Source organism: Anguilla rostrata, chromosome 13 (genome assembly GCF_018555375.3).
Source record: "Anguilla rostrata isolate EN2019 chromosome 13, ASM1855537v3, whole genome shotgun sequence".
Taxonomy (NCBI): Eukaryota; Metazoa; Chordata; class Actinopteri; order Anguilliformes; family Anguillidae; genus Anguilla; species Anguilla rostrata.
The window spans coordinates 26,346,579-26,372,183 of NC_057945.1; the positions used below are offsets into that span (position 1 = coordinate 26,346,579).

The following is a 25,605-nucleotide window of genomic DNA, read 5'->3' on the forward strand; positions in this document are numbered from 1 at the left end:
CGACTTGACAGGGAGACAAGTTCTCTGAGAACCAAAGAGGGTTGAGCGTGCTGGGGGGGATGCTGGGTTTTTTTTTTTTTTTGGGGGGGGGGATCTTGCATAATTGCATTTTCTGTTCAAAGAATATTGGAAATCAATAATGTAATTCATAGAAAAGCCATTGAGTGCCCCTTCATTGACATTCATGGGTGTGCTGAAGCTTACTTCCCAAAGAATTAAAGCAGAAAAAAGCTTGTCATTGAGAAAGGGGGAAAAAGTTACCCATTGTTTGCATCAAGCTTTAGCTACCCACAATGCCTAGCTATGCAACTTCTAAATGTTATTATGTTTGAATTGACATTTTAGTTTTAGTAGTTAAGTGGTTTTGTTGTGATGCAAAACGGCATGGCTTCCCTTACCGCCCCCACTTCCCACTTCCCACCCGCCCCCCACCCCCCCTTACCTGTTACTCTGTGTGCCCCTGGGCCCCAGGGCATTCTGTGAGGGCAGGAGTAATCAGAAATGGCAGTAACCCCAGGTCCTGCCAAAATGCATTCTCCTGGCATGGCAACACCCCACGCTATACTTGTGCTGCAGATTGGGTCCAAAAGGCCTTGCCAGTCAGGGCAGCTCGTGATGGCATCTGACACGCAGTGCTCCCTCTCTCCACAGCCCCACGTGGCTTCACGGCCTCCTTTCATGCTGAGAAACAGCCAAAACATCCAGCAGCCAAGTCTCTGCAATTAGCCTGCAAAATATTTATCGCCTTGCTCGCAGTCAGTGATTTTAACACTCATCATGAAAACGGCCTTAATTCATCCATTCGCCTGTTCATAGCTTTTTTTAATCGGTCAGAGTAATAATATAAACCACCTGATTATCGGCGCTATAGTCGCCACAAGCTCTGGATTACGTGTTCGGTGTGGTGAAGCGTTTCACCTGTATTTCGGACGCTAATGTCCGGACGCGGTTTAATGAAGAGCTTTATTGACTGAGCTGCTGCAGTAAATTAGGAAACGAGGTGTGTGCTGGTTCCAGGCGCTTGGACATGTGGGCCAGCGCCTGTTTAAACAGGGCGTTTACCTGTCTCCTGTGTCTTTTTGCTTAATCAGCTCTGACAGGAGGTCACCCGGGAACTTTGCGAGGAGGGGACCATGGGACCACGGCGGGGCCTCGATTCCGAAGAGCGGTGGTGGACTCCTACTGGGCTTACTCAGGTGAGTCTCCCGCATTCTGACACCGGGCTCGAGCCTCCTCCTCTTCCTGGAGCACAGACAGTCTGCCACTCCCACTCTCCCATTGTCCTGTTCTCCCGCCTCCAGCCCCACCCCCAACCCCAACCCCAACCCCAACCCCAACCCCACCCCCCCGTGCCCCAAGCTCCTCTGAGCTGTAGTCATGGCGACTCATTGTTTTTTTTTATTTTATTAATGTTTCTGCAGAGGAAAAAATGACTTCTGTTGTGCCTCCAAGCGATATTTGCTAAAGAAGCGCATTAATCTTTCACTGTGCAACCAAGCCCTGGGCACTAAATGATCTTTATTTTATTTATTTAAATATTTCTCTTACGCATGTCTGCTCTGAGTGTGCAACATGCTGCATTAAAATCCATTAGCCCATGACTGTACTGTAGAAGGGGATAGTCTTGAGAGTATTGATGTCATGGTCTTGTGATGGAATGCCTGGCTTTTACCTCTTTTGTAAGTCTATGATACTGTATGTGTACATTTCAGACAGAGCAGAGAGAAGACGCTGATAACCCAATGCATTGATAGGCGATCATTCACTTTTTTAAAATAGTGTTATGCTTATTTTAACTTGGGGCTGTGAGGTTCAGCTTAATTACATTAGTTGTTCATAAATAATTGAAAAGCAATGTTGAAAAAGATGACTGGTTGAGTCTTGTATCAGTGAAACACTGCGACCAGAGCTGGTGCGTTTTCACCATGCTGCAGGTCTTCTTCACGTTCAACACTTTGCAGTCCCATTGATGCCAGCATTGTAATGCAGACCCAGAAAATTCACAGTGATTACCTGTTCAACAATCCCAAGCACTGAAACCTTCAGATCTGCCATCTGTTGGGACTGTTTTGTTTTGACTAAAATTGGCAGAATTTTTTACCAGTTTACATGATTTGATTGTAGGAGTGTGAGTGCTTTTAGACCCAGTGTGCTTGTGTGTGTGTGAGTGTGTATGCGTGTGTGCATGCGTGTGTGCATACATGCATATGAATGGATGCATGTCTATTTTGCGAGCACGTGAATGCATGTGTGTATGTATGGATGTGTGTTGGCATATATGACTGTGTGTGCATGCATGATATACTGTGTGTGTGTGTGCGTGTGCATGTGTGTGTGTGTGTGTGTTTGTGTACAGTTACTGAAAGCATGCGTTGCCACCGTCTGCTTTAGGGAGATGTTTCAGATTAGGACAATCTCAGGTGGTTATCAGATCAGCAGGATCTGCTGATGGTTCAGAAACCTTTCATCTGAAGCTGTCGCAGCACACCTGATATTTAATTATCATTGGTGCAGCTGGGGGACTTCAGCGCTGGGGAGGAGAAGGGTTTGGCTCTTACTTGAAAAGCAGCCAGGCGCTGCCATTTTGGACCCAATAATGGCGCAGTGCCTTCAGCACACAGCGGCATGAAGGTTTTACTGGGGTAAAGCACAGAGGCAAGGTGACTTTTAGCATCACTCTGGCTATCGATGTATCTGCAGCCGCCGCTGCTGCTGCAGGAGAGGGCAGCATTCTGGACTTTGTCATTCACACTCTTTAAGATCTGATTAGGAGAAAGTAATTATTAGAAATTAACATTTCATTTGTGATCAAAGTGGGAGATACATAGATAAGCCTCTTTTTACCTTGAGGACAATACATTTAGAATGACACTTCATGATTCTGCATGCAACATGCATTTGTTTAAGTATGTAAAAACTATGTTTGTTTATATGCATGCATAATTTCTCTGTGCACCCACACACACAAATGTGCACACACAAACATAGACACACACACGCACACGCACACACATTAATTTCAAGATAACACAGATCACCGATGACTCGGTTTCATTTCTCAATCTGTTATTTTTTTCCTTTTTTCTCCGTGATTTAAAATAAATGTTCAAAGGCAGGATGTGATGGCTCAGATACGCTGTCAGGGGTGTACGGCTGTGTGCTTGGAATGAACGTTCTCAGGCTTTGGGCTTCAGGCTGGCAGAGGAGGCCTCCTGTCTTAGGGCTGGAAGGAACACGGGCTCCACGTTTGGCTGCCTAAATGACACTCCCTTGGGCGAGCTAATTTGCATTAACTAAATCTGAGAGGACATCATCATCACCATGCCTTTGAAATAAATGCAATTGCATTGCCTGTCATCCTTTTAGATTTTTTCCCCCTCCGTAATGCGCAGCCTTTGTTTCTATTCTCTTATTCTATTGCAGAAAAACTGCTCAGGGGATTCTATCTCATTGGTGGAATTCTACCCGACGTGAAGACAATGAAAGATTGTCCTCTGAGCGATTTTAATTATCATTGCAGATGATCCCAGGGCTGTGAATTTAATGATTCTTGTGCCCTGCTTGATTGTGTCTCCTTCCTTGTGCACTTTGGACATGAGCTCATCAAGAGGCATGCGCACCTCTTGCTCACTGTGGCATCAGGCATCTGTTTTTCCTTGGCCATCAATACAAGATGGCTGGGTAATTAATCAAACGCATCAACGTTTCATTTCCCTTTGCCCTAGACATTTCACTCCACAGTGCCTTACAGTGAATCATGCTAACTCTGCATATTTGCATATCGACCCAAAAAAGGCTGTGCCCCATATCACTTTTTTTTAGGTTCATTGCATATTACTTTTAAAGCCATCAGACATTTCTGTACTTATGATTTTAATAGACGATGAACTTCAATATTAATGGCAAAAAGCCTCTTATTATTATTTTCTTAGCAACTAGGCTAACCAATGCATTTTCACATTAGTAGTGGTATTTGTTCATGCAGTGTTTTACTTTGGAAAAGTTAGTTAGGTTTTTCACTTTGAAACTGCCTGGGGATCTGTAAAACCAGTGATTTTAAAGAGATGTTTTAAAGAGATGTTTTGTTATGCACTAGAAGGCCCATTACCTTTTTTTAAAAAAACCTTTTCACCTCATGTAAAATCAGTTTAAATTGATGTTTAAGTTGGAATAACTGAACTTTCAACAAAGGTATGTACTATTAAAATATATTTTCTTTAGTAGAAGAGGTAACATTAGGACCCAGCACAAGGCCGTACGACACCAATCCAAAGTCAGTGACATTTAATGCATCCTAGTTTCCTGTCACATTTATGTTCTGCTGCTATCGCCAGGGATCTTGCCCGTGGGTGTGGAAGCCTTTTTGGATTTCTGTCCAAAATTCCTAATTTTATTTTTTTCACCTCCAGTTCTTTTTAGTGAGTTCACAAGCTGGCCGATTGGCACGGCTAGATATGTGTGAAGAGGTAGTGTGTGTGCGCCCGCACGTGGTCTATTCCAGCTGCTTGAAAACTGTACTGTGTGAGCAATCCTTGTGCTAAAGTGTAATGAGGCGTTCTGAGCCACAGACAAGAGATCTTTTATGCAGGCGGGGAGGAATTATCTAGCGCGCACTGTATAGCGGGAGAAGCTTGTTCTGTTAAAGCGTGTTTAATTATGCCAGTTTTGTGGAGGTGCCACGCGTGGCCAGGCTGGTTCCGATGGGAGACCTTTGGCAAGCCCAGCATTGGCTTCTTGAAAAGTATTGTTCTCTGAACTGCATTCACAGGCAAAGCCAAATAAAGCAACTGAATGCACTCCGGGGATAACCTTGGGGTGGGAGAATTTCATGGTAACACGGTTTCTCGTGTAATTGTATTTCCTATTTTCTGTTTTTTTTTTTTTTTTTTTTTGAAGACAACATTCGCTTAGTTGCCATAGTTGCAGATAAATCGTAAGGCACAAGTACATGTTTGGTACTGTTTTGGGCAAAGTGCAAATTTGTTTGGCCTGTACTTCAGATAACAAATTGACCCCCTGCCCTCCCTGCAAGTGTGCAAGTGTGCAAGTGCATTCTCAAATTTTGAAAAACCATAGACTTTACACAAACATCTTTCTATCTTACTATATCTGAGCTTCATGATTTTATTATTTTTAAATTGATTGAATGGACATCGCTTTAGTTTATCTGCCATTTAAATTGCAAGTTGTATTTATTTATTTACTGCTTCCAAGTTTAATTATCAAAAGATAGGCCTTTATACATAGATGCTCAATTCCTCAGGATGCAGTAATTCCACAAACTAAAATTAAAAAGTATTCTAAATTAATGCCTCAGGTTAGAACCACATTTTTTCCCACTGTTCTGAATGCAAAATCAGCTTTTCCACAGCGCAGCTGGACCTGTAATAGTGAACACAAATGCAGCAGTGCCATAGCAGTGTTTTCCACGCAGGATCTGCACGGACTCAAGTTGTTTGAGGTTTTTGGGTAGAGTGTTTTTCACCAGTTGTGTGTTGATGACAGAGTGACAGACGCAGCGAGTAAACATGAATGAGTGACAGAGTGCTCCTCTCTGTAATGAGTAATTATTGCCTGGCGTCCAGATTGAGGCAGGACAAACACGGCGCAGGGGCGGGTTTTTTTGTGAAGGCCGGGAGCCGTGGGCGTCCGGCAGGACGGAAACAAAGGCCGGGCCTGACTGGGCATGTTAACGAGCGGCCCTCTAATTCAGCTGCGGAGCCCGTGTCGCGCAGATCCCCGTCTCACCCGCCATCGCCGCCATCGCCACCTCCCTTCATCCCTCTGTCTCCGCGGCGAAGGCGGGGTGTCTGCCGCGGCGGTTGATCTGCTGCGTTTGATGAGTCTACATTCTGACGACCGCTTCTTCAGTGGGGGGATTGTGCCAGTGGCAAGTAAATGGCTGCATGTGATCTCTTGCTGTCTCTCTCTTTTGCTTTCTTTTTGCACTCGTTCTTTTTTCCCTTATCTCAAAAGGGCCTATTTACATAATAAAGACGCTAACACACGCATCTGCACTAAGATCTCTATGTATTGCAATCGTTTCTTTTTTGGAAAATGCCCCCATCCCTTTTCATTCACACAGTAATTATGTCATACAGCAGGTTGTTCACTATAGCATCTCAGGTGTCTCAGGTTAATGGAATAGTCTACTTTTTGGACTAAAAAAAAAATATATATATATTTTAGTTTTAGTATACATTTGCGATTGACACATACAGTTAAAAAATTATTTTAGGTGAAAGTATAAAAAGTATCCTTTGTTGCAAACAAAAACTGCCTGGGCCAGTTGAAAGCACACTATGACATAATATCAAAAACTTCAGAAAGTTCTCCCTTTAAGTGCTGTGTTCTGATCAAGGGTTCGACATCGGTGCCCCACCACGGAGTTGAACCTGGAGACAGGAATTTAGTAAGGGAAGGGAGTGGGAGAGGATGTGCTACAGAAGATAGCGCCAGGCTATAGATATAGAACAAGAGAGCAAGTTAGTTCCCTAAACTGGTGACCTTGATCTTTAGCTCAGTGAGCTAATCGCATCTCTTGATGTGCCAAGTCGATGGCGTGGGCTGTGGACTGAAAGCTGCTGCGGGCATACCCATGCTACACTATAGGCATCCATCACCTTCATTTTCTAAGCCCAGTTTCCTGCTGAGCCAGTCTTATCTGTAGCAAAACTGAAAAATCTTAGCTGTTGTTTTATTTTAATCTTCCAAATTATAGTGTCTGTGTATATATGTATAAAGAAGGAAGTAAATAAAATAAAAAGTAAATAGTGAAATTTATTTTTTAAGGTGGAAGCAAGATGCTAACTGTCTTGTGGAGTGATTGTTGAATTTGTTTATGTATACATGGCAGAAGGATGACAGTGCTATGATGAATCCTCCCTAATAGAATGGCCCAGTACTGCTGACAGCACACTACTGGCTGTGTTTGCAAATGGACCTGCACATCTGCCACTGTATCTGCAGTAATTGTGCAATTTACTGTACAGCCAATAACCTGCTCCGTAATTGAATATGACTTTGTACTGTTTGAGTAATCTCTCCATTTTAGACTCTGACCCGGGGCACATTTCATCTGAGCGGTGTGTGTCGTAGGTAGGGGCTCTTTCAAATGAACCATGTAGGTCACTTTGAGAGCGGAGGCCCTGATGCAATGAGATGTCTCCCAGTCCCGGGGACGCGCGTTTCACATCGCCTGACAGTAAGGAACGGCAAGATGCTCCTGCAAGGCAGATTCCCCAATTTCTCTCCTGCCTTGTCCTTCTGGAGGCCAGCTGTGCCGTTTGTCCATTCCACTTTAAGAAACTCCGTCTGAACCGTTGCTGCTTTCTCATTTATTTTTTTCGTCCTCATTTTTCCCCTCAGCAAATCCCCAAACAAGGGGGTCCTCGCGAAGGCCGAGCCTCGCGGATTCGTGGCTGATATTTTTGGAATGTAAATACCCCCCCTTGCCTCCCGAATGCACGGCGCTAGACAAACAGACCCAGGGCTGTGTTGGCATTCACAAGTGAATTTGGGGGGGGGGGGAGAAGCGCACTGGAAGGGAAAGGCTGGAGTATTTACGGCTTGGCCGCTCGGCGGGGGCTCAGCTGCCCCCACTTGGGACGGGTGGCTGACTTCTGTGCTGGCACAAACACCCCTGACCCCATGACCTCTACAGTTCAGTTCAGCGGCCCCCCCACCCCCCTTCCCTCCAGCTGTGGTTAGGCTTAAAAGTAAAGCTGCTGCCCCCCACCCCCATATTGATAAACCCGGGCATTCATTCTACATTGTTATAATTTATCTATAAACATGTTAAGATACAAATTACGGAGTGCTTAAGGCAGTAGAATAATTAGTCTAGCTGGATAAGCAGACAATAGGTAATTAGCCTTCTTTTTTCCAAAAGATTTCAGTAATTATAAATGCATTACAGATCCTTCTGTCATTTATCCAGTGCATACAAAAAGCTGATTAACATTATTTTCTTCTGAAACAGTATTATTGTACGCATCTTTGTCAATAAAATCAGTACAACAATCTCAGATATCTTAACTGCTTCTGTTTAGGACACCAATTCTTTGATGCACACTAAAAGGAGGGAGGAGTTCAATGATTTCTCAGTTGTCAGTTCAACCATCATAGAACAAGCATGACTAATTTGAAATGTTAATGTGAAATATTTTCTTGTATGTAGTATTTACAAAATTGGTATTTAAATGAAAAAAAAAAAATGATGGTACAGTTACAGTATGAGCGGGCTGTAATACGTTCTATAAAAATCATAAGACCGGGCCTGCACAGTAGCAAGGCATTTTAAGCCACATTCCCTTTCTCTGTCACATGTTCAAGCATGTAAAATATTGTGCTATGGTTGTTTGACTTTGATAGAACGTTTGCTCATATTGAAGAAGAAGCTGAATATTACCTGTACTTTAAAGAATACAAAGTAAATATTCATGCTGACTCACCTGTGTTAAAAGAGATTTGGAGTGGTAATTTTTCACCGCTGATAAACTTGGGAAATTTATTATAATTAGAACACCTGTTATTACACCCACCAAGGCAGTTGCTTTGTTAAAAGAAGGTGGTTTGATATTAGGGATAGCAACCATTGTCAGACCACCACCAATTAACTGGATTAGGACTGGAGTTTTTAAATGAAAAGGCTACTGAAATTACCACTTTAAGTTAGGTAGCAAATATCCAGGATGGTCTAGAAGGCCCGGTGTACACACACATGGAAACAATAAATTTGAATAAAGACTATGCTATGAGTACACATTCTTATTTGTAGATTTAAATTAGCCCTTTCCCTTGGCACACATGATGGAACCATGTCTGTTTGAAAAGGTCTGGCATGTGAATGGAAGGTGAGAATTTATCCCAGAAGCACAGGTCAAAGCGGATATGGAAAATTTGTTCTCTGCAGAGCTTACCTGTTTAAATAATAGATATGAAATGGGGATACTGCCAGCAGGTGCGGTGACTGGTCTGGGAATTACCTACTACAAGGAACAATCAGCGAGCAATCAGTGACACCTCCATAGAATTTCCTTCGGCGAGAAACCTTTGATCGTTGATTGGGTGCGGATTTCCCACTGGGAAGAATTTTGATTAATTCTTGCCTCAGGTGTAAATAAGATGGGGAATTAACCATGCATTAACTTTTTTGCAGCTTGTTAAAGAAGTGTCAAGCAGGGGTTCAAAGTTGGTCAGAAAGATATTAAATGGATTTAATGTGGCCGGTAGTTTTTAAATGCTGTGTTAAAGGCCTATTCAGCGAATAAGGGAGTTGAGCTTGTAAAATCGTGAAAATAGAGAGCATGAAAAAAGACAGGTATGACCTGAAATGTACTTGAGATTTTAATGAATATTCCATTAATTCTAATGTATTAATGGTTCTAATAAAGGTGTTAATTATTAATGGCTGCCAACGAGGTAATGCATAACAATATGACTCATAATGCCCATTCAGAAAAGAAGAAAAAAAACGTATGCATTTTAATTTCAGCAAGCAAGCACGCTGAAATTAGTTTTTATTCCAAGAATAACTTACCAGTGTTTCCCTTTAGGGATCAGTTTTTTTTCTTCTTTTTTCTCCTTGTCACCAAAAGAGCACTTTGCTAATTGCCGTCATGTAATACTGTAAGTGCAGCGTGGTACTGTCACAGACAATATGTTCTTGAATTGTGGACATTATTTCTTTGTTATTTTCTCATTGTCATTTCTCTTGTTTGTTTCTTTTCTTTTTTAAAAATAATTTCTGTAGATTGCCCAGATTAACCAACTGAATTTATATGCATGAATTATATCCCAAGTATGTATTTTTGGATTGACAACAAAAATGTCCACTTGCCAATTTGGATTGGTCTGTAATGAGACAGAATGGTCGTCCTGGGCATTTGTGGACTTGTCGTTGATTGGCTGATGTGTAAACACTGTAAGTATCATCGTGCTGTGCCCTGGGAGAGGCGGCACTACAGTGTGTGACTGCGGTTTCTTTCTGCCGCACAGTTAGCAAATGGATTAGCTCGAGACCCACATTCTGAAATTGATTAAAGTTTATTTAAAGCCAGTGCACCAGGAGCCATTTTTCATAACTGCAGTGGTAATTTTGCCACACAGCGAGGCTCATGGGAAAGATATGTGTGGTTTGTATCATCTCTGTCATGTGTATTGTGTACTGTGTGTGTGTGTGTGTGTGTGTGCGCGCACGCGTGTGTGTGTGTTTGAGAGACCGTGCTTAATTCATATTAGGCAGGTGAAATATGCATGAATTCATGGGTAACCTAGTCTTGGCATTTGGTGCCAGTGAAAATATTGAATGATGTTGCTTTGAATGTATTTCCTAGAGCAAGTGCATCAGCTCATGGAATAGCTTTGACATGATGCAATGGCTAGTTCATCATATATCTCAAAGCAACTTGCTCCGATTTCAGTCCAGTTGCCCAATAATTGAGAATATCCACAAATGCTTTGTTGATGCCAGTAACTTTCTTTTTAATAAAGCATTGTTTTCAAGAATAGAGCTTTAAGTTTAGGGAAATGGGATAAACGGTTCTGGAAATAGTTCTCAGTCGAGTTGATGGTGAATGCAGAGATAATGATGCATTTCAGAAAAGTAACAGCCTATACTATGTGGGCACTGATGATTGTTGTATGTGATTCAGTAAATTACAGGGATGCTAATGATGTGTTGTGTGTTTCTGAATAAAGAGGACTGAAGAAGTCATTTTAATATACAGCCATAGGTGATCTCACTGTGCAGGTATATTTATATATATATACATATATATATTTGCTGTTGAACTGTACAGGACACATGGCCTTAGATGTAGAAGGGAGTATGGGGTGTTGCATGAGATGAGTTGAGGTTGGAAGAGCGAGATGGTTCTAGAGTGATGGAGTTCAAGGGTAGGACTACTCTCCCATTAATCTGGTGTTGACATTCAGTGTGATTTCCTCTGGAAGAGAACAGTAAGGGGTCTTATTAATTACACTTGAAATATTAAAAAGGCTCCATCATGCATGAAATATTAATTCATTTTGCTGAGATCATTTCAGCTAAATATTTCCGAGTGTTGTCATACATCATCAGATGAATGGTGCGAACTAAAAAAGATGACACTCCAGTAAACAGCTTTAGGAGTAGCAGTAATGAATTTTGTTTCAACACCCAGCATCGTTCAGTCTTCTTTTTATGTCCGAAAATATTTGATTGCTCAGGCATTATACATACATAACATATAAAATTACATAAATCAAGGAATTTCCACAAAGCAAGATTTCACTAATATAGACCTGAAATGGAAGAACACACCCTTTTAGTACCTCTTTCATTTAGTTGTGTGATATTTTGTCTAGGTGCTCCAAAGCATGTATCAATTCATTTATACATTTATCCATTTATATGTGATAAAATTGATATGTATTTTTCTGGCCAAGTTGAGTCTGGATTTATTAGTCTTCTGTGTGTGCAGGAGTTGCTTTTATTACAGTTTAATTTTTTTGTGTGGGTCTCCTCCTCTTCCAAGTCTTTTTGGTTTGCTGTTAAGGTTGAACTGAGAGGGGGGCTTTCCACCAAGGCAATACGGTGATAGTGCTGCTTACCCAACAAAAATGTGGCCTTTCAAAATGGTCATCGAAATGGAATTGTCTTTAAATATTTCAGTGAATTTTCCTGTGTATGGGTGTGATTGGAATTGCAGCATTTTTTCTTGTTCCTTGCCTGCATCTCTTTGTGCCAGAGCCCCAGACTCTTGCCTTTGAAGCAACAGCTTTATTTGCTACTTAAACAGTGCACAGTGCATTTTGTGATTTAATAGGACCCGGACAGCTGGATATGCCTCAGACTGACTTGGCTGGTACATTTTGAATAAGTTCAGTTCAGGGTCCTGATCAAAATGGCAAGAGCAAAGTGTTTACAGCCTTGGACAAAGTGAAACGGGTCTAGAAATACTGTATCAATTTCTCCCCAGTCCAGTCAGATGAAGAAGGAAACCTGCCTGGATCTAATCTTATGAGTTCAAAGAAAAATAATATTTCTAATAATTTATACTAGTTATGTATTTATTTTAGAATTAATCCAAATGCAAACATTTTTATTAAAAATGGTCAAAGACAATGATCAAGATCAGATCAGGCCCAGGAATATTTACCTAGTCAGTGTTTAGGATACACTTTTCTGTTTTGTTTCTTCCCCCAGCATTATTTTATGACCTGGCAATAGGACTGTACTTGAATCCTATGCATTTCCAGATACAGCTGTATTTTTGATGCTTTGCAATCTGGGTGCTCTGGTTTAGAATGGAGGCTGTCTGGGATCTTTACTCCTTGCTTCTGTGCTGGTCAGCCTACCTTCCCTGGATGCTGTATTGCTTAGCTGTGCATGAGTTTATAAATAGAGGCTGTTCCTTAACAGTATGGTGCTTTGTCTTGTAGCTCATTTTGTGTGGAATTTAAGCATATACTGGTATGGATGATTGCATTTGTGCATTTTGTAGAGGCTGGTAGTTTTGCAGTGCTATGTACATTTCCCTTTCGTACTTATGAAGGAACGCTTTTAAAGGGTCTTTTTTAAAGTTAAATATTTTGTGCCTCATTTGGTGAGCACTGGAGTTGCTTAAAAGTAGGGCCTTCTTGGATGTCTGCTGAATAGAGTGTTATGAAGATGATGGTGGTATGTTAGTTGGTATACCGTGGATTTTTATAGAGTGTGGTTGTCTGTGCTGGTGAGCACTGCAGGGTAATGGAAGCAGATAATGAGGCAGCTGGATGGTGGTAAGGCCAGCTCACTGGTCCCTCACAGCGCCTAGCAGGTAATTAGAAAATGTTGCTTAAGATAGTACGCTGCTTCAGTTCAAATAGCCACACACTGAATCCCTACTTGGCTCACACCATTTGTTCACTTTATTCCAATAATGAAATGATTTAGAAAAAAAATGTTGCATTTTGGGTTTTGCTTCAGATCAGAGTAGTGGTGCTGGAATACATTTTTTTCATTTTTGACAGACACAGACACAAAGTGTCTTGTGCATATACATGAATGTTCAGCAGGTTTTTGGAAACTGCTTATATTCTGGAACATGAAAGTAGAGAGGCCCTCCTCAGCTGTGGTTAGGATTGGTTCACAATGATACAATCGCTTGAGTAAAGTTCTCGCATCACAAAAACAGATGTGCTGAAACAATTGCATGCCCTTTCTGATCTCCTCCCGTCATGCGCAGAGGGTGCAGGTACATTAGACCAGGCTTAAGATTAAAGGAGAATTTTTGAGTGGTGACATTTAAGCGTATATGACTAATTCTGAGGGGGGAATGAGTGATCTCTTTGTGAGAGAGAGAACAGAAGAGACAGCCACATTTTAACATGCGGCACAGGCTTATGACTTCGAGCCGAGGGACCCAGGGTAAACAACAAAATGTCATTAGACTCCTAAACCTGATGGTGATCAGCATAGATTTTCAAGGGAGAGGAAGGAAATGATGAAATGGGCACATAATAGAGAACGGGGGAAAGAAGGCTTATTGTTGGACGCAGCAGTGAATACTGTATTCAATATCCTTTTGCAGATTTATACATTTTATGGTATTTCAATTGACGCTGTCATGCGGCAAGGGCACAGGGATGAATAGTTCCAACTAACTTCTCTTTCTGATGCAAAGAGTATCCAGATTCTCATTTTTAATGCCTTCATATCAGCTGATCTGTGAATTGTAAATGAAGTGTCACGCGGAATCATTCTTACTATTTAAAATATACATATGGTGTATGAGGAAAATGGAGGGTGCTACCACATTTGATGCAATGCAGAAGACTTTGTATTCTTTGATAAGCTATCAGACAAAACCTCCCTGGAGATTGAGATTCATTCTTGATAAAACCAGTAGTTGGGGGGGAAAAAAAAACTTACCATTTGTTTGAGTTTGGCAGCCAAGAGCAAGGGGAAATGCCTTTATGCTGTCTCCATATTCCTCTCGGTGTTTATGGCTGTGAAAATATAAGGGCTTAATTTAGTTGTTTCACCTCTTAGTTTTTGTGCTGTTTGCTGTGGTTGGCGATACCACGCACCTTGAGAGTCATAGCGCTCCACTGTTCACCACCAGCTTTGATGTAAATGCATGTACTGTCTGCATACTCCCCTCAGGTGGTGAATCTCAAATTGACTCCTATCATGTGATTTGTGTTATATGTGCAGCCACCAGGACAGCATATCTCAAATTGGCTTGTGCCATTTGATATCTACACCATGAATGAGAAATCTCCTGGTTTGTTGCAGTTCTGTGTTGCTTATTGTGAAGAGACAACTTTGATTGATAATCTCCCCTGCCCCGTGGAGAAGGGAGGTCCATTCACTTCTCCCATCCTACCTTGTTTCAATCTGCAATTTATAGACATTCTCAGTATCTGCAATGATGGCGATGATGGCAGTTAAAGCCATCATCATTTATAACCCTCTTGTTGACCCCGTCTCTGTGCTGTGTCCGTACTAAACTTGTACACTCCCCTCCTGAACCCCTTCAGTAATTTTCAGGAGCGTTCATTGACTGCCAAAAGGCAAATTATTAAAAATGAATTTCACCACACACATTCTGAGGTGGGATTCATCTTGGTTATCATTTAATGATCAGATCAGCAATTTACAAGCTTGAATGCCTCATCCATCTCTGTCCTAGGTAGGCCCTGTGAGTGATGTGCCAATATGGCGACACACCAGAGCAGGCCGCTCCTGGTCCAAGATGGAGCAGAATCACCTTTTAATTCTGTGTGATGTATTAGGGTGGCAGGAACCAATTTTGGTGTAGAATCGAGCCCTAAATCATCTTATCACTTTTCTGCTTTTACGATTTATTGCCTGTCTGAAAAAGTAAATATATTAAGAATGTAAATAAATTAGTATCTTATGATTGCTAAACTAATATTGTATTGACGGGATTTTAAGATTGATTGATTGCAGTGTTGTGGAACCAGTTGAGAGGGGTTAGCTCCCCCTTGGCTCTCAGATGTCTTTAAACTTCCCGTTTCCTTCAAATAGCCCCAAGCTGCCACAGAATCAAATTCAGGCTTGGTTACATATGGAAGTGATTAGAGTAAGATCCTCATACTAAAAACATTACCTAAATAAATTATTGAATTTAGAAAGTTTCAGATATTTTGCACCTTACAGTTGGAAAAAAATCTTAAACTTGACTAATTACTTTCAATTGCTGAATTTAAACATGTAATTCATGACTCTGTGACTGAAATCGACTCCTCTGCTCTGCTTTTTAATTACTGTTACTCTGCTATCTCATTCCCCATTTGATGTTTGTAACTCGTTTGTCTACTGTCTTGTGTAATTTGTGTTTTATATCAGGTCCCCCATCGATCTCAATGGGGTTTTTCCTAGTTAAGTAAAATAAATAAATAATACATAAAAGCTCTGGGGAAGTTACATGTCAAAATATAGTTTATTCAAATGTCTTAAGGACATTCACAAAAATAGCTGGCAGCATAGCCATTTTGAACTAAGTTTCCATGGGAAACAAGTAGACACCTTCAGGCTACACATGGCACATATTCTAAAGTATCACTGTAAGAATGAGAGCAGTAGAGGTGTAGATATTTTTCATATTGTATTGACGGTGTGTTAAGTGATACTCATATTGAGAGTGTTGGACCGAATGACTAATCTTCTTGGCTGCTGTCAGGAGGAGTGTGGAAAAAGGGCCGCATCAACCGGATGGACCAGCAGTGGACCTCCCGTTGTATCGGCTGAGTAGATGCCCTCCGGTGGCCTGTTCTGTCACTGTCAGGAGCGGAACGCCATAAAAGTCTCGACAGCCTCATCAACGAGCAGCCTGACAGACTGAGGCTTCACTGTGTCACGGGGAGCCGTGCGATGGGAGATGTCTAAATTGAGTTAGTTGGCAAGGCCCAAGTCAATTATCTGTTTAACTTGTTTTTATTGGAGGGCTCTCAACCACGGTGGGTAAATTAGAGCGAGCGTCCGGGGAGGCGCGATTTGGTGTGTGCGCATTATAATTGGTTAAATGGCGAACAGCAGTAATGATCCACGACTCCAGATGTAAATTGATAAAAGAAACGTAAGCACTTGCAACCAAAGGAATATTGCACTCTCAAGACGTCTCCATCTCATTTAGAGAAGCATTCGAAAGCTGCACTTATCCTGCATGCTTACAATGTCCTGTTTGATGAGGCCTTTCATGACTGTGCTACACATTTTTTAACAACTTTTTACCCCCTGTTTTTCCTCCATTTGGAATACCCCATAACAATCGTTAACCTGTCCTGTTGTGGTAATACTGCAGTGCTGGAGAGGAAACACTAGTTTTCGAGATGGGAAATACTCTACTGTCCAAGCTCTCCTACCCTGTGAAACCCTCTTTATCTATTAACCTGTAGTCTACTTAGGTCTATTGTGTTTTAAAATGCCTTTGCTCTGTGCAAAGTAGGTCACAGAATGTGGGGCCTGTTCAAGTGCAGTACCACCTTAAATTAAAGGTTCACGGCAGGGGAGGAGTGCAGCCTGTTGTTTAGGTTCTCCAGCAAATAGCCTCTGCGTTTCTTATAGGCCACGACGTCGTGTTGACGGGCACAGCGTTACTGAAGCCGACGGAATGTGAAGGAGAACGTTCCTATGGCATGTTTGATTGAGTGCATCACTGTGGCGACGACCCCCTGTCCTTGTGCAATTTGCGTACGCTACTCCCCGGTGTAATTAAGCTCTTAAGATGAGGAATCACTGCTGTTTAATTAATCAAAGCGGTTCTGGTGTCTTTAGTGCAGACAGAATGAATGTGCGTGGGCCGCCTGGGCCCGAGTGGCGGTAGTCGCAGAGGCCCACGCTCGGCAGAGCCGCGAGGATCTGCATCCTGGCGCCGGTCACACGTCACCCCCGTAAGCAGATGCCCCTCCTGCATTAATCACCCACTCGTGCCAAAAGATTGGGATTATCTCCCATGCTCATATTGCTCCCATACATGTGGATCAAATTAACTTAATCCCTGTGGAGTAATCCGCTGAGGGATTAGGTTTTAAACTCACTGACCGCCATTGTCTGATCATACGTGCTCCTGTGAAAAGACAGTCCCCGGGCAATCTCTCTCTCTCTCTCTCTCTCTCTCGCTTTCTCTCTCTCTCTCTCTCTCTTTCTCTCGCTCTCTCTCTCTCTCTCTCTCTCTCTCTCGGTTTCTCTCTCTCTCTCTCTCTCTCTCTCTCTCTCTCTCTCTCTCTCTCTCTCTCTCTCTCTCTCTCTCTCTCTCTCTCTCTCTCTCTCTCTGTCTTTGGCACCCGCATCTTCAGATGGGTTTTGCGTAATAGCTGGACCACTTGAAAGTCAGCAGGCATCGGAGAAGCATCCGTATCCTACCTGTTGTTTTCAGGGGAGCGGTTGTTCTGCGAGACCTGTCAGAATGGGAGTTGCTGTGCATTTCTAATGAAGCACCTGTTAATTTCCTGCATGCTGTTGAAGTGCCACTTGATTACAGAGCGCTCAGCTTCTTCACCTTGCTATCAACAGGTCCTGCAGTCATTTTCATTGTTTAATGTGCAATTATCAGGGCTGACAGAGGTAGATAATGCTGTGTGTGTGCGTGTGTGTGTGTGTGTGTGTGTGTGTGTGGTTGTGTGTGTGTGGGTGTGTGTGTGTGTGGTTTTCAGTTAATTGAGTTGGGGCAGCTATTTTAGATTCTTGTGATTGTATCATTTTTATATAATAAATCAATATAGTAACGTCAGTTCAAGTGAAGAACCACATTAAAATATTATTTGCCTGCTGTGTTGGATAATCAGCTAAGGATAATCATCTCGGAATTAAGAACTCATATGAAATTCCTAATCTGTCATTCCTCCTACTTTGTTTCATCCAGAAGTTGGTTTACACAAATCAGTGATTGACAGCACCTAGCAGTTCCAAAATTCATCTCATTAAGGATTCATGAAGCCTCAATCCCATCAATAACTTACCTCCCTCAGGATTTTCCATAAGGCCAACTGGACAGTAATAATGTATCAGTCACACATGTTAAAATGAGTTAAAATTAATGGAGTGTTTAGAATTATTACTTTTAAATTATGATTTTAAATCCAATAGCAGTTATCTAATTACTCTTCTTAACAGCTCAGAGGCTTACTAATTTTCAAAGTCAATGAAATAATGTGATGGAATATGATAAGCAATGCAGTCGGTGTTTTTTGGACCTCGCAATGAACTACTGCTTTTAAAGCAAATAAACTGAAGGAATATTCATATGTTCATGAATATCAGAGAAAACGTCACTCAGAATAATAAGCTGCGTGGTTTGATAACTCACCTTAATTCAAATGCAAGGGCCTTTCCTGCTTCCCCTGGGTTGTCATGCGGCAGTCATATTTGGCAGGTTTTCCAAAGGTGGCTTACCTTATGCTCTGTCTCAGCTCTGCTTTACGGAGCTGAAATGCACAAAAACGAGCCGGAAGAACCTAAAATGTCCTCCTTTAGAAATGTGCAGATGTGTAGTATTAAAGCATGGCATTAAAAGATTATAAAGACGGGTGCGAATGGCAGACCGCTCCACTCTAATCTGGTCCCTCTACATGTGGAATTTGTGACCTGCGGGACAGCGGGAACAGCTGATTTTTAAGCAAATAACAACGATAGCTGGTACATAACCTTTCCTAGATGAGACGGCACCATGGGGAGTAAGAAAAACATTGGTTAAAGACAACAGGAGTAATTAAACCAACGATAAAAAAAGATGGAATTACAGCGAGGCGCTCATCGCACTAAACAATATCAATTTCAAACACTGCAAATATCGGCAATGGCGCGCAGTAGATTACTTCCGTGCAAAGCACACATTCCGCTGGCTTATTGGCTTAAGGGTTATTTAATATTCCCTTCATAGCCTGTGTGTCGGTCTGTGAACTCAATGAAATTACAGTGCAAGAAACGGAGAGTACGGGGGAGCTGGGCGCGGGCGCGGGCGCGGACGGGCAGAGCCGATCGGACGCCAGCGAACGGTGGACCGAGGAAAGTATTTAAGGAAGGAGCGGGCTGAGTAATGAATTAGTTTAAGAATAAATCCATAGGATGGCGTGGAAGCGCACTAAGATGCCAAGGAGTGAGAGAGCAATCTGTGGAAAATGAATATTTTACTTGACTGAGACAAGTGTGCTTTGAGGCAGATGGTGGGACATTTCTCTTCTCTGACTGCTATTACTGTGTTATCACTCGCATCTACTCCCACTCGCCATGATGGATAACGCTGCCGCCTCGCAGCTCTCCTTATTGCAGATGTTTAGCAGTTTATAATTGAAAATCTGAGGGGAAATTATTGGTCAATCTGTCTTTAAATCCCGCTGTTATCGATTGGTCCCGGGAGCAGCTGGAAGGAGAATGATCTAATCAGAAGCCGAACATTGATTATTCTAGATCTGTTTCAAAGTTGGAGGCTGTAGGAAAACATAAACCCTTTTATACTCGGAGGTTCGGATTACTCTGTGCCCTAGAATTCAGTTTGGAGAGAAATTGCTGCTTTGCGTTCGTACAGAAGGAAGAGCTTGGGCCTCCGGTGCAGTCTGACATCCCACCAGACACGACTGCCGGAAACAGACCTGTTGCGCGGTGAATCAATTCACCCGATGAGGCTGCACATCCGTCTCTCAGTTGGTCTTCATGTGCACACCCCACCAACATCCCAGCAGAATATACTCCCACGTTGCGGCGTGTGACTGCAAAAAATCACTATAACGGCCGGTGGTGTGTGCCGAAAGTCCGCGTTTGGTGCGGTCCTGTCACGTAGAGACGGCTCGTTAAGAGGACCCGCGCTCTGATCAGAGCGCCGTGGCTAAAAGAAGGTCAGAAAAAGCCAGAGACGTGGCTCACCGCGTAAACTCGTCGGCTCTGTTTTGTCTCCCGCGCCGGAACTCTCGGCTCTCCTCCCTGGCAGGCTGCTGCGCTGGGTCTCTTTAAACACACGCCGCGCCTTTGTGTCACGGGTTCACGGCTTTATGCCGGGAACAGGATTAGACGCGGCGGCTGAATGGGAAACTAAATGCATCGGCTGGGAAGCCCGAGGTGCGCAGTCTTCCGCTAGGCCCGTGAGTCTTTCTCATCCGTCCCCACGCATTCAGCGCCAAATCCCATTGTGTGGATCTCACTTTATACAAATGCTGGGGTGTTGCGCTGCCCCATGTCACCACAACGCAAGCGGGGCTTCCAGTATTTTTGGCGTGCGCTGCGCTAGGGCGAAGCACACGGGTCCCCACCGAATTTAGAACATTGGAGAATTTTTTGGTGCCAGCCGTGTTGCTCGTGAAGTGGCCTTCGGGAGATTTAGCGGACATCTGTTTTGTCTGCTTGCTTGCTTGTCACCCCCTCCCACCCCTGCTGCCCAGTTATCTACTGCAAAGCAAATTAAAAGAGTGTCCATTGATTTTGGTCTTTATTCTGAAGGAGCTGGATGTTTATCGAGTAAACCTTTTGCCTTTGCTGTGCGTGGCATCCCAATGCTCAATCTACATGCTTAATCACCGTAGACAAAGAGACCAATGAATGAGCTTTTCTTTTTTTTTTTAAGGCAGATGGTTGGTAAGCGCTTTCCTCAAAATACAGCGCATTCTACCATTACTCACAAAAATGGCAATGATGTGTAATGGGTGTGATATCCACATTCCCCCATGTATGGCTCATCCACATCTCGTGAATGTGTGTAATAGCTGGTAACCATTTAAATGTATGGGGAGACAGATTGGCAAGGGGGTGGAGGTGGGTGTGGGGGGGGGGGGCAAATGGGGCTCTTGGGAAACTTACCGTGGCATTTCGGCTCAGATCCATGTTCTCTCTCCACGGTGATATACGGCTACAGTGGGAGCCAGAGACGGTGAAGTCATGTGTAGTCACGCACCGGCCCGTGGTCCGTGCCACGTTTGTTATCTCATGTGCTTTTTCTCTCATTAGCACCTGCTGCATGTTCTCGGGATTATCTTTCAGAGGTCACCTTGCCTCGGCACTATGTGTCTTAGTCTTTATGAATTTGGTGGTTTATCTGTGAAATTAAACTGTAGTATTTGTCATTGTGTGAAAAATGTTCTGCCTTCTCTTACTCTTCTCACTTGAAGAGCCTGTTAAAATGTGTTATGATGTGAATGATAACCAGTTTTAATGTCAGGATTGATAATTTTACCTCTACACATTTATTACAATTATGCCACAGATTTATACAACCAGCCAGTGTGTTATTACTGATTGGACTTAATAATTTAGGTCAGTTGTTATTATCAGTTTACATTGCTCTCATGAAATGGTTCTGTTTATACATTTCCATAATGTATAATTAAGACAAAAGCTCACCTCTTATGAAATAAGGTGCTGGGCACAAAATGGCTCTCAGCTGCTCTCACAAAGGCTTTGTCAATGACTGACTTGGCTTTCTTCTGGCCAAGTGTATCATCTGCTTGTTTGAATGATAATAGATAGGCTTCTCATCTGCTGGTAGCTTCATTAGGTTTTTCCCCCTCCACAGTGTGCATGACAAAGATTTTGCCAATTAGCTCATCTGCACATCACTCTGTTTATCAAAAGGTTATTATCATGTAATTGCTGTGAATATATTTGTTAAAGTCCATGTTAGCCAAGCTGCCAGTTTACTATCCTGTTAAGTTTGAAATTATGAATATCTTTATAGGCCTATGCTTTATCTTTTCTTATCCACTATTTAATCGCTGATTAGTTATAATTAGGCTAATACACCTGTGGCCGTCAAGGATCTGAGTTATTGGCTGTGCCTTTACAGTAGGTCATACAAAACATGTTCCAGCTTCAAAAAGAGGAAGGAAAAAGATGGAAATTCAGTACAGATCTATTGCATGTACATAGGACAGTACATTTATCCGCAAGCCCCAATAATATGCTGTAGGCTAGAAGAAATTGCTAAATATTTCTGTAATGCAAAGACAAGTAGCCTAATGCTATCACAAATGTGTTTTTGTGTTGTTGATTATTGATGTTGATTATGCACCAATTTAATAGCAGAATTTCTTGTATTGTAAAGTAAGAAAAAATGAACGGGAATATAGTTTATAGTGATGATCAGTTTAAGGTTTCTGACTGGTTTCTGTTTTTTCCCCTGCTGCCTATAGTGTATCTGGGGGTCTAGGCTAGAAACATTTCGAATCCAGTCATAGAAGATTTTTGTTTGATCCACTAGCCTAGCATGTACTGTACATTGATTTCCTTTTCAGACCTGAAGATGTTTTCCCCGACTCTATCAATAGAAGAAATATTGTAGGAAAAAAGCTCTTTTGAGTCAAAATGGAAGAAAGCTGTGTTCAGAATGGCTTTGGAAGTTTTTTTGTGGCTTGTTGTCAGACATGTTCAAGGCTGTACAGATGAATGGAAAGGGCACAGGGTCCAGGGAATGCTTTGTGGGGGTCGCATCCCAATTGAGACTCGCCCACGTGAGGGGGGGGGGATGACGGAAGGAAATAATTCAGTCGAGCTGCAGTCCCGTCCCAAAGCTCAGAGTGAAGGGGTGCAGGAAAGCGGTGTAATTTTGGATCCTGTTGGAAAGCCCCTGGGAGAACATGTGCTGCCGGCTGAAGATTCCCTACCCATAAATCACCGGGCTGGCTCCACCTCAAAGGGACCCAGAGTTGACTGGAGCAGAGCTCTCTTCCTCTGAAAACTAGAGAGGTACCATAAGAGCCCCAAGATTCAGGGATCGTCAGTTGACTATGCGTGTTAATGGATAGAACACTGTTTTGCATCCACTCAACATTTTTAAATTTTTTTTACTGTAGTGATATTTTTAGTCCCCTATAGTATTGCCAACAATTGGAAGTAATAATTCTCCATGCCAAAAATGATCCTGAGGTGTAACTAAACATAAGACCGATTTGGGAGATGGAAAAGCTTAGGATTTTCTCAAGGGATGAATTCCAAGAATGGAATATTGCTTTGAAATGAAAGTGAATACCAGTAATATATTTAGAGTGTTATTTTTTTCACACTTTGAAGGTTATTGCAGAACATAATTCAAGTGATACTGGGTATTGTCACCACATTGACCAGAGAAATGAAACCTCACATCAGCATAAAAGAAAAGGGGAAAAACATTTGTTGTTTGGTTGGCTAATGCCAATATCAAAAATGTTATGATGTTATATTCTCAATATATTCTTCTCAATATAATATAAGTTTATGATTATTTTCTGAAACCACACAACCAAAACACACACACATGCACAAATTGAAGTACTATATACAATATAGCATATATAATATAAACAAACCAAAAAAGTGTGTGCATGCATGCCTGGCTGGCACCTCCATCTAGCTAGTTGTTGTGGTAGTCACTTTTGCGACAGCCGCCCTTATGAATGATGGGTGATGGCTGAAAAGGAACTAAATGGCTGCAGCAGCTAGCCTAAGTGACAGGGCAGTGCAACACACAAGCTCAAACATGGCATTTGAATTTGGCGCTTTAGAAACTGGACACAGGCAGCTGCCAAACCTGCCTGTCTGACTGCCCTGATCTCACACGGTTTGAGTTCATATTTAGATATTTTGAAATATTTTATCAAATAAATATAAAACTAAAATCCAGGGCTGTACCACAGGCATTTGCTGTCATTTACACACAATCTCTCTTCAGTGACTATACAGCCTGTATTCCTGTATAGTCACTGAAGCAGCTGAAATGTATTTTTCTCTGGACTCAAGAACCCCTAGAGTCACCATTCAAAATGTGTATATTTAAACGGAAAGTGTCTTTGGCAATACTGTGCACCTTTCTGCTACCAGTCTGTGGGATCATTTCAGCTGTAGAAAAGTCTATGACTGTGCCTGTGACTCAGGTCCTCTTGTTTCAGAATAACAGTCTGTTCGTAATGCACCTAAGATCCTATGCCCCCCACTGCTGATAGTAAATGAGGCTCATGCTGCAGGTAGCCTGTGGGGTGGTGGTGTCACACATCTCCTGCACAAGTTATCGCTGCAGTAGTTATTTTGCCTCCCTTTTTAAGCACTTAATTTCTTAAGTTCTTTGGATTTCTGGTTTCTTTTCTTTTTTTTGTACAGGGCAGTAAAAATGCCATCTGTTCCCCACACTCTTCTCCATTGATATGTTTTCCAGAGCTTATGTTAACTGTGGTTATTTTCCACAGAAGAGGGATAGATGGCCATTTTAGTTTTCAGCAAGAAGCTGTGGTCAGTGCACAGGTCAAACAAAGTAATCATGCTAATGTTGGAAATAAAATAATAAAAGTAAAGTTGGCTTTGGCTCACTGTTCTGTACACTTTATTTTATTTGTTTTTTTATAGGACTTTGATTGAGTGGGGTGTATCGATTCCATAAAAGGGGATAAAAGTCACCCAGCTTTAGAGCGAGAAAGCCAAAGGGTGTATATAAAATCGGAAGTGTACCGCTTGTGAGAGCATTGTTTATTTATTACAGTGCAAGGCCTTCTGCCACTCCATGCAGTGTAAAGTTGTTTCAGCTCTAGAGATAGGGCCTAGATGTAAAGCAGGAAGCCTGTGTTTGAGATGTCAGTGTCTAATTACACAAATCTGTTTTCTTCACAAATGAAATTAAGCTGGTAGTGACCTCTTTCTTAGGGTTCAGTTTGGAGAACTCATTCATTTGGATTTAATTTCCCCCCTGGCATCACCTAGATAGACTTTAAAATCTTCACTCATACATGACTTCCCATTACATTTATTTAGGTGAGCTTTTTTTCCTGAAGTGGATGTGGAATTGGTTGGCTGCTCAGTAGTGTAATTCGTGGGAGTGTTCGCGTGTCACGTGCATTTTTGTGCCTAATTAGTATTTGTACCCCCTGGCTAAAAACCTGCGCAGTCTCCTACTGCTGCCCGCTCAACACCACCTGATCCGCTGGCACTCCATCAAGTCTGAAGGAAACGGACAAAAGACTGGACATAAATTATACAGAAACATCTGAATAATTAACTATTCGACAGAGGGAAAGTTTCCTGGCTTGATCAGCCATTTAATTGTTGTTGGACTAAATAAACAGTCATTGTTTGTGTGAGGTTAGAGGTCAATGACACAGAGACACAAATAACCCCTCTTCTGTGGGACAGTAGATGTGAAGTCTCAATACAGTGGGTTGTGGATCTGGTTTGCGACTGGAATCTGGATATAGATTAGACGTAGGTTGCCATGATGACACTATATCCCTGATAAATGAATGAAATGCTGGGACATTTGAGTCTTTATCCTCACCTTTAATGAAACATGTTGGAAAAACATACAGATAAATGCACTCATCTTTTAACCTAAGGGAAATGAGAAGGCCGTCCATTTTGTGTGAAATTAATATTTAATTTAATAAATTCAATATTAAAATAGACATTTGCACTCCCAGTTCTAGTCCAGTTAACCTCTAAACCCCTGTTGGTGCTTTAAAATTTCGATACGTACATCAAATTAACTGATTTATTTGATGATAGTTGCATGCCAATACATTTTAGCCTCATCTTGGGTGAAAAGCATTGAGTGCAGAACGTTTATAGATGTAGTTAAAAGATAAAGCATTACATTGGCAGCTGAAATCTGCTAACAGGCTCTACTGTAACTGGACATATGACAAATAAATGTTGTTTATAAAAACTGTTTT

At 42.0% G+C, this 25,605-nt stretch overlaps 1 protein-coding gene across 1 annotated transcript in view; it reads left to right on the forward strand.

The window, feature by feature from the left end:
* ptprga (protein tyrosine phosphatase receptor type Ga) overlaps positions 1–25,605 on the forward strand; it is a 196,909-nt gene that overhangs the window by 39,208 nt on the left and 132,096 nt on the right. Inside the window, exon 2 of the mRNA XM_064304975.1 lies at positions 1,092–1,196. Within this exon, the coding sequence (XP_064161045.1) occupies positions 1,092–1,196 (105 nt within the window). The remainder of the gene's footprint in view (positions 1–1,091; positions 1,197–25,605) is intronic.